This window comes from Branchiostoma floridae, chromosome 12 (genome assembly GCF_000003815.2).
Source record: "Branchiostoma floridae strain S238N-H82 chromosome 12, Bfl_VNyyK, whole genome shotgun sequence".
NCBI lineage: Eukaryota > Metazoa > Chordata > Leptocardii > Amphioxiformes > Branchiostomatidae > Branchiostoma > Branchiostoma floridae.
This window is the reverse complement of record NC_049990.1, coordinates 4,147,750-4,160,033: the sequence shown is the minus strand read 5'-3', so window position 1 is coordinate 4,160,033 and position 12,284 is coordinate 4,147,750. Positions and strand designations below refer to the sequence as shown.

The 12,284-nt window shown below is 42.1% G+C and overlaps 1 protein-coding gene across 1 annotated transcript in view; it reads right to left on the bottom strand.

The window, feature by feature from the left end:
* The window catches only part of LOC118428036 (arsenite methyltransferase-like), a 7,898-nt gene extending 1,607 nt beyond the window's left edge, over positions 1 to 6,291 (bottom strand). Inside the window, exons 1-8 of the mRNA XM_035838002.1 lie at positions 6,259 to 6,291; positions 5,827 to 5,992; positions 4,035 to 4,185; positions 2,953 to 3,159; positions 2,410 to 2,491; positions 1,691 to 1,819; positions 1,086 to 1,228; positions 465 to 575 (exon numbers count right to left, since the gene is read on the bottom strand). Of these exons, the coding sequence (XP_035693895.1) occupies positions 465 to 575; positions 1,086 to 1,228; positions 1,691 to 1,819; positions 2,410 to 2,491; positions 2,953 to 3,159; positions 4,035 to 4,185; positions 5,827 to 5,992; positions 6,259 to 6,280 (1,011 nt within the window). The 5' untranslated portion in view covers positions 6,281 to 6,291. The remainder of the gene's footprint in view (positions 1 to 464; positions 576 to 1,085; positions 1,229 to 1,690; positions 1,820 to 2,409; positions 2,492 to 2,952; positions 3,160 to 4,034; positions 4,186 to 5,826; positions 5,993 to 6,258) is intronic.
* Between the last annotated feature and the right edge of the window lie 5,993 nt (positions 6,292 to 12,284).

The window sequence follows — 12,284 nt, the reverse complement described above, 5'->3', positions numbered from 1 at the left end:
AAAGGGGACAATCCCGGCCCCTGCCGTACTACGCTGGCCATAGTGATAGTATCTTCATGTATTTGACATTACTTCAGAGATACTCTAACTTATTACTCTTTATTTGTTTGTTTTGTATAAGGTATTTATGTAAAGTATTTTGTATTTATACAAGGTCTTCTTTGACTCGAGATACAAAAATTGATAAAGTAAAATTAATATGACACGGCACTGCAAGAGCTGGTTATATAGTATTACACTGAACGACCTGTCACACATTAACTTTGCACATCTAGATGATGATCTAGCTGCAAGCAGTGTTTAAAGCTTTTTTAAATGACTATGCCAATCCTTACTTGGTTCATAGCTCTGGTATTTGAAGGTTCTTTTTTGAGCTGGTATCATGATATACTTAATAGTTGGTACACCCACCAGTTATCTATGAGATAAAATGAGCATAACCATGTTAGTTCTTTAGTTCTTACCTTTGCTGGACCATTTTGGCTGTTGCGCGGCACAACAGTGAAGGCAGAGACAAACCTGGACTGCTGGATGATGACCGATAGTTCCGGATCAGCCTCCAGCACACAGTCAACCTGTAATGTGGTACATGATATAAATATTATATCAGACCCGGGTCGCATTTACATTGATTGATATCCCAACTAAGGGTGGGTACTGATACAGGAAATTCATTGATCAGATACAGCTAATCATAAGGTCCAGGTCCAGAAGAGCAGGTTTGGACCTGAACCTGGACCTGATTGTATGTGAAAATTTGTGAATGGGCTATACTAGAAAAAATGGTCCATTTTGACACAAAGTACTGTGTTTTGGGGAGTATCCAACTTCTACTGTCTACGTTTCAAAATCCTATCTTCATGTAAACGCTTGCCGGTATTATCTGTTTACTTTCCAATAGCAATTAATTTACTCGTTAACTGATGTCACCACCAAAAGGTCTGAATGCGCAGGTCTCCAGACAGGTAGCAGAAGCAAACATCGGAGTGAACTTCTATCTGGATGGTACCCAGGCTAGAAAAGCAATGGATTGAACATTCTGACTAGGAACTAACAGTACATACCTTTTCTCATATAAGATTTACCTTAAAGGTGTTGTTTTTGTCCAGAGCGATGATTTTGTCATGTCCTGTGACAGAGCCATTGTAGGTGACGTCAGCGGGACCACTGTTGCCATTCTGGGGAACCTTAAACAGGCGGTAGGTCGCCGCAACATACTTAATATCACCTGCAAAAAAAGGAGACAATCTTGAAAAATATAAAATATATCTTAGGTCTGTGTATATGTTTGTCTGTGTGTGCTTCTGAATTGAGACTTAAAACTATCCAGCAAAGATGCCCCTACTGTACTTGTTGATAACAAAGTCCACTCTGGAATAGTTCTGGGAAAATACAGATTTTTTAACACATCAATATTAATCATTAGGTTGGTAAATCTGCATGGTACTTGAAGGCATGACTATTCCTTGTTCTTCTTTGAGCAGGTATTAGATACTTATCAGTTGGTATGTCCATGTTTATTGTCTTTTTTACATTATGTGAAGTCTGGGCATTTTTCTTCTGTCTTCAACTTTAAGTGTCATCTGCTGCAGGTCTGTTTCATTTTGGTAACACTGGCATTCCTGTTGCAAATTAAAGGGTAAAACTGACAGCAACATTATAGAATTCATCACAATGATGACAAGTTTACCTGTCAGTTCCTGGATGGATTCCTTGACGTTGATGGGGCTTGACTTGACCAGCCTGGGTGTGGAGAAGCCGACCTCTCGGGCAATCCTAACCAGGTCCTCCCACCACAGGGCACCTGCAAAGCCTTCACCTGAAATCACATAAACAAACAACAATCACATAAACAATCATCATAAACAAACAAAACAAACAAACATCATGGGTGAGTGGATGGATGGATGGATCAATCAATCAAGAGTGAATCAATAAATTAATCGATAGTTGGAAGGACTAATAAAAGTCCTCCCACCACAGCGCACCCGCAAAGCCTTCACCTGGAATCATAGTCGTGGGTAGATTGGTTGATGGGTCGATCAATCGATCAAGGAATTGAGTGAATCAATGAATGAATTGATGGATGAATGAATGAATGGATGGATGGATGGATGGATGGATGGATGGATGGATGGATGGACGGACGGATGGATGGATGGATGGATGAATTGACTGATCAAGCAGGAAGCAATGAAGAAATGAATCGACCAATGAATAAATGAAAGAATCAATGAATTGCTAAAAGGCTAGGGTTGTCAGTTTTTTTACTGGGGTCTGCTGGGTAAGCAAAACATGTAACATATTTTTCCCCATGCCTGAAAGATTTGGGGACTTTTTGCTATTATCAGACCATTTGGGGTTCCTGCATCATCATCATGTGAAAACTAACAGAGGGAGAGACCTTACCCCACATGACCTTGTGCTGCTTGATGTGTTCCGGCACGACCTGATCAGCGTACATGTCGCTGAAGTACATCTCTCCTCCAGGCTGGAACAAAAAGGTACAGTTCAGTATTTCAAGTCATTCTCGTACCAGATGGAGCAAAAAGCAGCGCAACCGCCCATCTCCGTTTTGATAGCCCTTGGGCCACACAACTTTGTGTAATCACGACTGATTGAAGGAATTCTCTTTCTCAAAGTAACACCACGCAATAATTTAGTTTTCTTTCTTTATAAGAATAGTCTGTCAAGAAGTTCACTAAATGGTTTTCTTCGTAAAGTCTCAAGTCACATCTACACTTATAAGTAGGTACAAAACTAGGTCTTACTTTAAGCACCCTGTGTGCCTGACCTAGCTAGCAAGAGCAAGTTCAGAAAATCTGCAAGCAGCAAGTCATCATTGCCCATAGAAAGGTGACAGATGGACATCAAAACAACACTTAGTTGTGTACAAGGAATAAATTTTGGCCCACTTACTTAAACCCACCATATACATGATTATACCCTCACTTTAAGCACCCTGTATGCCTCCTTCAGCACAGCCCTTTTGTCTGGAGACAGGTTCACCACACAGTTGGAAATGATGACGTCGAAGGTGTCGTCTTTCAGCCCGGCCTCGCCTAGCTTTTCGATGTAGGCCATCACAAAATCCGTGTTGGGTTCGGAGTAGCCGAATGTCTCCCGGTGGTAGTCGATGTAGCTCCTGGCAAATTCCAGCTGAAAAAAAGTTTGGTATTATCAAATGTACAATTTGACGTCTAAGCATGCACTTAATCTCTAGTCGAAGCCCGAAGTATGCACTTAACCTCGAAAATTTTTTATAGCCAGATTGCCAAAGCTGACTGCTAGGTTGCCTATAAAATTTCAAGTTGCCGCAGCCCCAAACCCTTAAATGTGATTGTGAGCTCTACAAGTGGCTTCTAAGGTTTTCAATTATTTATTGGTTTAGTTTAGGTCATATGAGTTGAAAGATAGTTCATAGTTCTTACCACATGTATAAGAAATTTTGCATATGGAGGGAAAATGTGATTGTCTGGAGAAGCAAAAATATAACAAACCTTAACCTGGGCCAACTACCAACACATACCAGAACATACCAGGGCAAACAAACAAACAAACAAACAAACAGACACAGACTTTGAATGCTGAGCCTTCCCTCTACTATTGTTTTGTACCATGTATACTTCAAATCACCCGGATGGAGGCCTGGCGAACCTCTGTCTCGTATCAGCCACATGGTGAATTACATCATTCACCCGGACGGGAGACCTGGCGCATCCCCGTCTTGTAATTAGCCTACGAAAGGGTATGTCACCCCGTAAGGGGCGGTATAACCCCGTCGTGTGTAGACATGTGCGAACATGTCTACATTTGATCACGTCGACCGATGATGATGATGATGATATGTAAATAGATTTATTAAGACTCGATGTAATCTGTATCTCCGTTATAACTTATCTGACCCTTTCTTCCCTCATGACCTCAAAAAGAAGTCTCAGGCCTGCTGGCCAATTTGAGTGTCTCAAGCAGAGTGGTTCAAGCAAAACAAATACTAAAAACAATACTTTCGTTTTCACTGAGGTAAAACTTACCTGTTCCTCTGTCATGTCCACCCCAGTGACATGGCCTTTCTCCCCCACCAGTTTGGCCAAGGCGAAGCAGTCATGCCCCGCACCACTGCCCAGGTCTAACACATGGGTCCCTTCCAACAGCTCCGGAACAGTCAAACCACAACCATAGCTCCTGTAGGTTTATGAAGGTTAGACATCCAATAATAAACAATATACAAATACAATTGAATCTCTACAACTGGATAAAAAAAACTGAGATTTACTTCCAAATGTTTTGAGTCTATCACTCTTCTTCAGCGTCACTAGAATGAACTGGCAGAACAATTCAATACAAGTACAGCTGACTAGAAAAACTGGTTGAACATGTCAATTCACTACCTCCAAAGGATTGTGTACAAATGCCACTCAAATGTAAATCATGTTTGCATAGTTCCCTATATCGTATATGCAATGGTAAAACAATACCATAGGAAAAGTTATTGTCCTTTGTAATGCAGCGGCTCAAAGAAGAAAGCCATCATCATGAGATAAAGGAATGAGCTTAATCATTGGATTAACACATTATGTTTCTAATATCATTACAAGCACGACCAACCAACACAGAACAGCTGATTAACATTTCATCACCAGGGACATGCACTGTAAATGTTATAGCCAGGCGGACCTCTAGGGGGCGCTGTTCTACTACATGTAGTCCACCACATCTTTTCACTCTTAATCTCCAAGCAGCTTCCCGGTGGCATATAAGATAGTACCAAAGCTGGCCAAGGAGTATAGCCGGCCAAAGGAGGTCAGCTGCCTGCGCCCAAACTCCTCATGCCAGTTTTCCTCCAGTCCATGTTATTTTTTCCACCCTCCACTCTTTTGTCGAATCTCTTTGTCGTTTTGTCGAATTCTGAGTACTCAACCAACCATGGCCATGCAACCGTTAATTTTAAGTACTAGTAAGCACCTAGCGCCCTAGTGGGCTTCTTTTGCCTTTATTGATAGTGCTAAATCATAAAATTGTGTATTGGAAAGGAAGCATGTAAAAAAGCCCGCCAACCGTCGCCGCGGCAACTAGTGCCCTACTTTAGTTTTGCTGGATTCTGGCGGACTCATGATCTTCTACGTGTCGCCGCCAATATCCACAACGTTGACTGAGGTCGAAACTATCGTCAGCGTGCACGCTCTGAGTCTAAAACTAAGACTTGGCGTCTGAACTTGCCAAAACTCGACAAAAAATGGAACATCCGGGATCTTAACCTTTGACCGAAAACCTGATTACACAACTAATACTCCAAGCGGAGGTTTTTCGTTTCCTTTACTTACAAGTGGCTTGCTTTTCTGGTAGATTCAGTAGATTCAGTGGAAATACCAGTTAAATTCAGAACGTTGTTTAAAGCTATTTAGTGAGGATCTCCCTACCGTTCTTGCTGAAAAGAGGCACACAGACCTAATCTCCAGGCAGATTTACCAGTGGCATAAGATAGTATCACAGCTGGCTAAGGAGTACAGCTTGCCATTTGATAATCTCCAAGCAGATTCCTCCGTGGCAAGACAGTAACAAAAGCTGGGGAAGGACTTTAGCCGGCAGAGGAGTAATTGGCAATTACGTACTCCTCTGCCGGCTAAAGTCCTTCCCCAGCTTATGCTACTGTCTTGCCACAGAGGAATCTGCTTGGAGATAATCAAATGGCCGCAAAGGGAGTCGAATCAGCCACTGGGTAGCCAAAGACACCCCAAGGCCGGCTTCACTCCTCTGGTGGCTTTTGATACTATCTTATGCTACCGTAGGATCTGCTTCGAGATTACACCAATCAACTTGACTTACTTGGCCTTCACGTCAGGATGCACCAGCGCCAGGGCATCAGCGATGTGAGCAGGCAGCTTACAGCGAGGCGCATTGCAGCCACTCCCCGGGTCATTGATGATCAACTCATCTTTGCTCTGGATTGTCTTGCCGTAGTATTCCTTCATGTCTTCTAGGATCTGGCTCTCTAAAGATAGAACGAACGAACGAATGAATAAATGAATGATAAATAGGTGAATGAAGTAAATGAATGGGTTAAGGAGTGAATAGCGAATTACTGGTCTATCTTCTAAAAAAATCTTGCAGACATTCAGTCTCCTTCACGATTGTACAGTAGAAAGAAGAAACTGTTGTTAAAAAGTATCAATATTTTCTCATACTCAAAGTAGACAATTTCGTTCAGTGCTAGACTAACTAAAATAAAGGCAAAATCATTAATAGGTTGTGACTTACCTTTCTCCTTAGAGCAAGCCATCTTTAGGGACACGATCAACTGTTTTCTCGAAGAATATAATGCCTGCAAAACCAAAGAAAAACAGTTTTAATATGACAAGCAGGTCAAATGCGATTAATTTGGGCGACCTGACAAACTTGTACAACTGAAACTAGCAGCTACCAAGGAAAATTTATGAAGTCTTGACTTACAGTCCCGCGTGAAGCTAATAGACAGATGCTTCAGATTGTAAGGAAAGTGTGTACGTTTCCTGTTTTTTCAGACAACTTGTGTGATCTGAGTCCGAATTAGCAGAAGTGACTTCAAGCATGAGATTTGTATACCTTTTTATTTATGGCAACAAAAGTTAGGTTTTACTACACATACTATTAATTGTTATAAGCTAGTAATGTGAACATTTTGTAGACCTTAATTTAGACATTGTCGTTCAGATTGACATTTGTAGCTTTAATATGTTCAACATACTCAGTGCCATTCGCTCACATTTCAAGCATTCGCAAACAATGTGAAAGTAAGCGGTGATAGCCTACCAGACGTAAGCCAGTCGCAGAGCGTAAAAGAGATTCCCGAATCGACCGTACTTGTTGTCGCCGGAGATCTTTGAAGTTTCGTGGGGAAAGTCACCTCAAATGGATTGCTATGTTGCCAATCAAACCTCATTAACATCTTAAACAACCGAACGCGTTCAAGCGAATTCCTTGGTTAAAGATGAAATGGCGGACAACTCCCAAGCGTCGGTGGTCTAATTCGTATCCATACATAAATAGTATGCAGTGCAAGAAGTCAGATTCAACTTATGATGTAGGCAAATGACCAAGAAAGTGATTTTGTTTGTATGTTTTGATCCCGCAGATACTACAATGCATACCTGTTGTGCAGATCTAGTCCTGGAGGTGCTATCTTCCCCGGGGCCCGACGCAAGACTGAACAAAAGAGTATTTGCGTGCACCCTGATAATAGTTCACGGTCATGGACACCATCGTGACTTTGTCCAAGCGGTATCTGAACTTGGAAATAACTATTTACATAGCTGGTTCAAAGGCAGTGAAGTAGTCAGGAACTTTTGTCTTTGGTCTGGCGTTTTGACCCGTTGAAAAAGGGCACTACCCGATCGACGTACGTACGTACAACTGCGTGCTGTCTACGTGCAAAAACGTGGGCAATCGTTTGGGATAAGTAAGTGGTAAGTACCGCCTTCGTAAGAAATCGTGCGGAATCCATCTGATTTAGATTAAGAATTCGACAAAAAAGGAATGATAGGAGAGCAAGTCCACGATATTAGAGGTTAACATTTCCCCCCCGTAGAAAATGAAACCCTGGGGTAGCCAAACTCCCTTGGCAAACTATTCCTCCTATTAGTATAGTTAGCGAGGTTAGTCTGATAGATCTAGAGTCTAGTCAAGAACGATCATCAGACCAAGGAGGTTGGAGGGGACAACCTCCTTGGTCAGACAACTTTCTGGGGTATTTCTTAATGTTAACTCCTTAAAATCCTTGCTTAGAGCGAACTTACCTGTCGATCTTCACAGGACGCTTACAGACTTCTCCTTCTTAATCTTTTTGTCTATTGTGAACATGTGCCACAAACAGCTACTGTGAGTGTGTTTTACACAACGTTATTCTTCCAACTAGGTGGGGCGTCTAGAGTTCAAAACGTGACGTCATAAATAGCCAATCACGCTCCGGTATGTAACATGTTACATGTACTATGTACACTTTCTATACACGCTGCGTGACTGTGTATGCAGCCCCTGTCTAGATCTGTATCCGGACAAGACCGATAATTGATGATGGTTTGGCCAATACAAAAGAACGTTAACGTCGACTAACAGACGCCAAAGTTCAAAATGGTCACTCTGGACTCCGCTAACATAATTCAAAGACCTATGTCTTGGCAAAATTTCACATCGTTCCTGTAACAATTGAAGCCATTTGACAAAATAAATGCCAGGAGAAGAAGTATTGAGATGTCTATATACTTCTTTCCCATGTCCGTGGTACGGCTATGTTGTAAACATTATTTTTTCTTCTCTACTTATACTTACAACGTTAGTGGTATAAATGTTGAGCTAGCTACGCGAAGGTAAACACTCAAGTACATGTAGTTAAAACTTCAGTTCACAATGTAACACTAAGGCCTACGTCCCATTTCCTACCCGGGGCCCGGCCAGGCTGTTTGCGGAAACGAAAAATTTAAGTTTATGCCAATAAATATGGTCAATGTATGCTGTTGAATTATTTTCGGTCCGTTTTGTGTTGTTGTTGTCTTTTATATCATAGTATTTATCGTTCCCGAAAGGTGCCCGGCCGGGCCCCTTTGTGGAAATGTGACCTTAGCCTAACAAGGCCCGGAGACATACACAATAAAACAGCCCTATTAACATATGCTTTCTGACACGAAAGATATTTCCGGTAACTTTCTGACTTGGGGTCCGGACACATACGCTTACATACGCTTTACGATCTGTCCCCAGCCTGAGCTCAAAATCTATCCCACACCGGATGGGGTACTCAGTAACGCAAGCTGGGCATTCTTGAGCGAGATAGTCGTTCAAAATTTCAAGATTTCGCGGCGGAAAAGGTGCGCTGTTTCCATCCGTGCAGAATTCTACAACGCCAAAATCATACGACGACTTACGAATGTGGCAGCGCGGTAACTTGGAAAATCGTGTAAATTGGTCAAATAGATAAAACAATTAAACACACAAGAGGACTTGGCCTGCTCGAAACTACAATTTACGAAATAGGCCTGGGGACACAATGTACATCGCAGCTGCAGTTTAAACTTTTGGGCCGGCCAACTCCTCTAGTGTGATATTTGTCTATTTGGCTAATTTCTACCTACATTTTTCCGGCGACATGTGGAGCCTGGTAGGGGCTAAGCTTCCCTTAAGATCTTTGTACTGTAAAATCATGACTTCTCACCTGTGTGAGGAAATGGACGACAATCCTGCAGGGGCGCACTAGACAACCCGGAGTGATCTCAGAGCATCTCAGGTCACGCGGCCAAGGTCTGAACGGTGTGCCATATATGGTATATACGTATAGTGGAACCTGTCTGTCCAGACTCCTCTGACTTTATGGTGTCAAATAGTCAACCTTTGAACTTCTTGAACTAGTTGAACTGTAATTTCCAACACAAAAATTGGACTCACAAAAATTTTTCAATGCACAGCATCAGTTTTTTTTTTTGTCAAGGAATAAAACAACCCACTGCTGTCGTGAAGTCACGTTATGCAGATAGAACACGTGACTCAGTGAGCAGTGGATCATAGGTTGCAAGAATTCTTTGTCGCCCACCGTCTCTGTTCAGGGATGGTTGTAACTTAATCTTCCAAGTTTGATTCAGATTAATCTCCTAGCAGGTCACATTTTCAAAACGGGGACCGACCGAGATGTTAAGTTCCGTGTGTTTTGTTGTTTCTTATATTGTACCTTTTCTTCCCGAAAGATGCCCGGCCGGGCACCGGTTTGGAATCAAATCAGGTTAGATGCATATATAACGATATGAACATCATATGGAACAATCCTTAATACAAACACCCGGATCTATCCAGTGTCATTGCCCTGTTGCCGACGGGCAAAATGCCATTGACGTATTCAAGTGGCCACATCCATACATTTAGATATCCTGTTTACGTGAATAGAAGCACACACACACACACATACATACAAGTCAACGTACTCGTAAAAACTTAATCATCGGCCAGTCACCCCATACACTAACCTGTGTCATGGCTCAAGGCTCGAGTTTTTCAGTTTTCAGGGAAGCGAAAATCTATTTCACATTGTCCTTTGTCTATCTTATTTACAAATTTTCCATTGGTGATGATGATATTAGCTCTGCTATTGTACATCACCACTGTGTCTTGTTCACTGATATGTACACCAATATTAAAAAAAAGAAACTTAAAGTGATCTCGATTCAGTTTAGCTCACTTAAGAGTTAGGAGCCTTCCTCTAGTCGTGTAAATTGAGAATTTACAATATCTAGTTAAATCAACGTTACTCTGGAAGTAGATCTCTTGGTACAAAATCGGCTGGGCCCAAGGCCTGATATAACCCCAGGCAGAACTTCACGATTTCGTCCCCAGAGATCTTGTTGTAGATAACACCGCTCTGTTTATAATCAAGCTACATATTTAACATAACTAAGAAACGAGAAGAAGCCGAACAAATGTATTAGAATAGTTTTAGAATTTATGTTTTAGATTAGTCTTAGAAACCATGTTTACTGCATTACTACCCTTTGTATCTATATGCCTGTACTTAGCCCGATAGGGCATGAATGTGCAATAAAGGCTATTACAGGTAAAGTAGCAGACCCCTATAATACGGAATGTGGAAAAGTTTGTCTAGCCCATTAAACGTTCACTGTGTGACAAGGCCCCGGAGGTGTACATAATTATCAGTATGAACAAAAGCTTTCAAGTCCCAATACGAACCACGATTGTTTGCCGTGACGATGGCGAGTCTTTGTCCGATCGGACGGGGCAAAAACTAGCTATCACGGCAAACTCCCTTCCACAGCAAACTCCCTTCCCCGGCAAACTCCCTTTCCCGGCACAAGAGAACATAGGCAACGTCGAAAATAGCGGACCCCCCCCCCCCCAAAAAAAAAAAAAACCTGCCCCGTTCCGAAGACTGCAACGGAGTCTAGGCCCCCTCCGTAGAAAAAAATATTCTCCCTATAGTCATCGTGGTTAGTCAGGTAGAGATCGATCAATCGAACAAATATGTTTCTGGAGTCTTTCTGGGGTTCATATTAGTCCTCAGCACAAACTAACCTGTCATCCTGCACAGGGCACCTGTAAATTTCCCATCGACTTTTTTTGTCTCTTGTGGACATATTCCATATCTGTATCTGTATCTATATAGCCGGTATAACCACCGTTCGGCGTAACACACCAGCTTCGCAGACACGCGGTGCGGCAGCAGCTGGTTATATTACACCGAACGACCCGTCACACCTAACTTTTGCACATCTATCTGCAAGCGTTCTTTACAACTACCCAGAGAAGATGCCCCTACTGTACTTGGTGATAACAAATTCCACTCTCCGATAGTTCTGGGAAAGTAAGAATTTTTTATCACATCAATCCTAGGTTGGTAACTCTGGTATTTGAAGGCATTACTGTTTCTTGTTCTTTTTTTAGCTGGTATTAGATCATACTTATCAGTTAATACGTCCACCAGTTTATTGGTCATTTTGTACATCATGGTCTTTTGGAAAGTCTGGACATTTTCCTTCTGTCTTCAAGTGACATCCACTGCAAATCTGTTTTCATTTAGGTAACTCTAGAATCCCTGTTATAGTTGTTTGTACAGAATCGGCGGGCAGCTTGGTTCTGTATCCTTTCCAGTTTATCTTTGTCTTTCTTTGTATACGGAGACATATATAGGGAGCAGGTACTACGTGTAAGTTTGGTTATATCGTTTCGTACAACTTCAAAAGAGCTAGAGTAGAATGGATTCCGTGCCACTTCCAACCCAGCGCCTACCTTGGTTAGGTGGTCGGAAGTCGAGCGAAGCCTAGTGTTCAATCATCAATGATCCTGAATGTAGGGTCATTCAGGGGTCATTATAGGCCTCCAAACTAGTGAAGGGCACTTGGTCCAATGTCCAAACAATTCCTTAATAAAGTTAAAACCCGAAGGCAAGATCACAGCAGATTTTCTTTCAATGTTTGGTGGTCAGAGAATATTAAAGTATAAGTTGTAGTTCTTTACCTGGCGAATGGAGCGAGGAAACTTTTGTAAGAGGCACGCATGTCTTCAGGTCATCCGGTTACGGGGTTTTCCGTATTTACGTATACGCGTCCGAATCTAGAGAGGTGTTTTTCTGAAGCACCAATCTTGTTTGGACCAAGGAGCCTGAGATTTGAAGCCTCATTGCTTTACACTAAAGTAAGTTTATGGCAAACCGCACCGTAAGGAACAGAAAAACAACTTACCAGCAACTCACTGAGCTGAATATGACACCTTAACTCTCTGACAGAACTAGGACACCTACTAGTAGCCTCTAC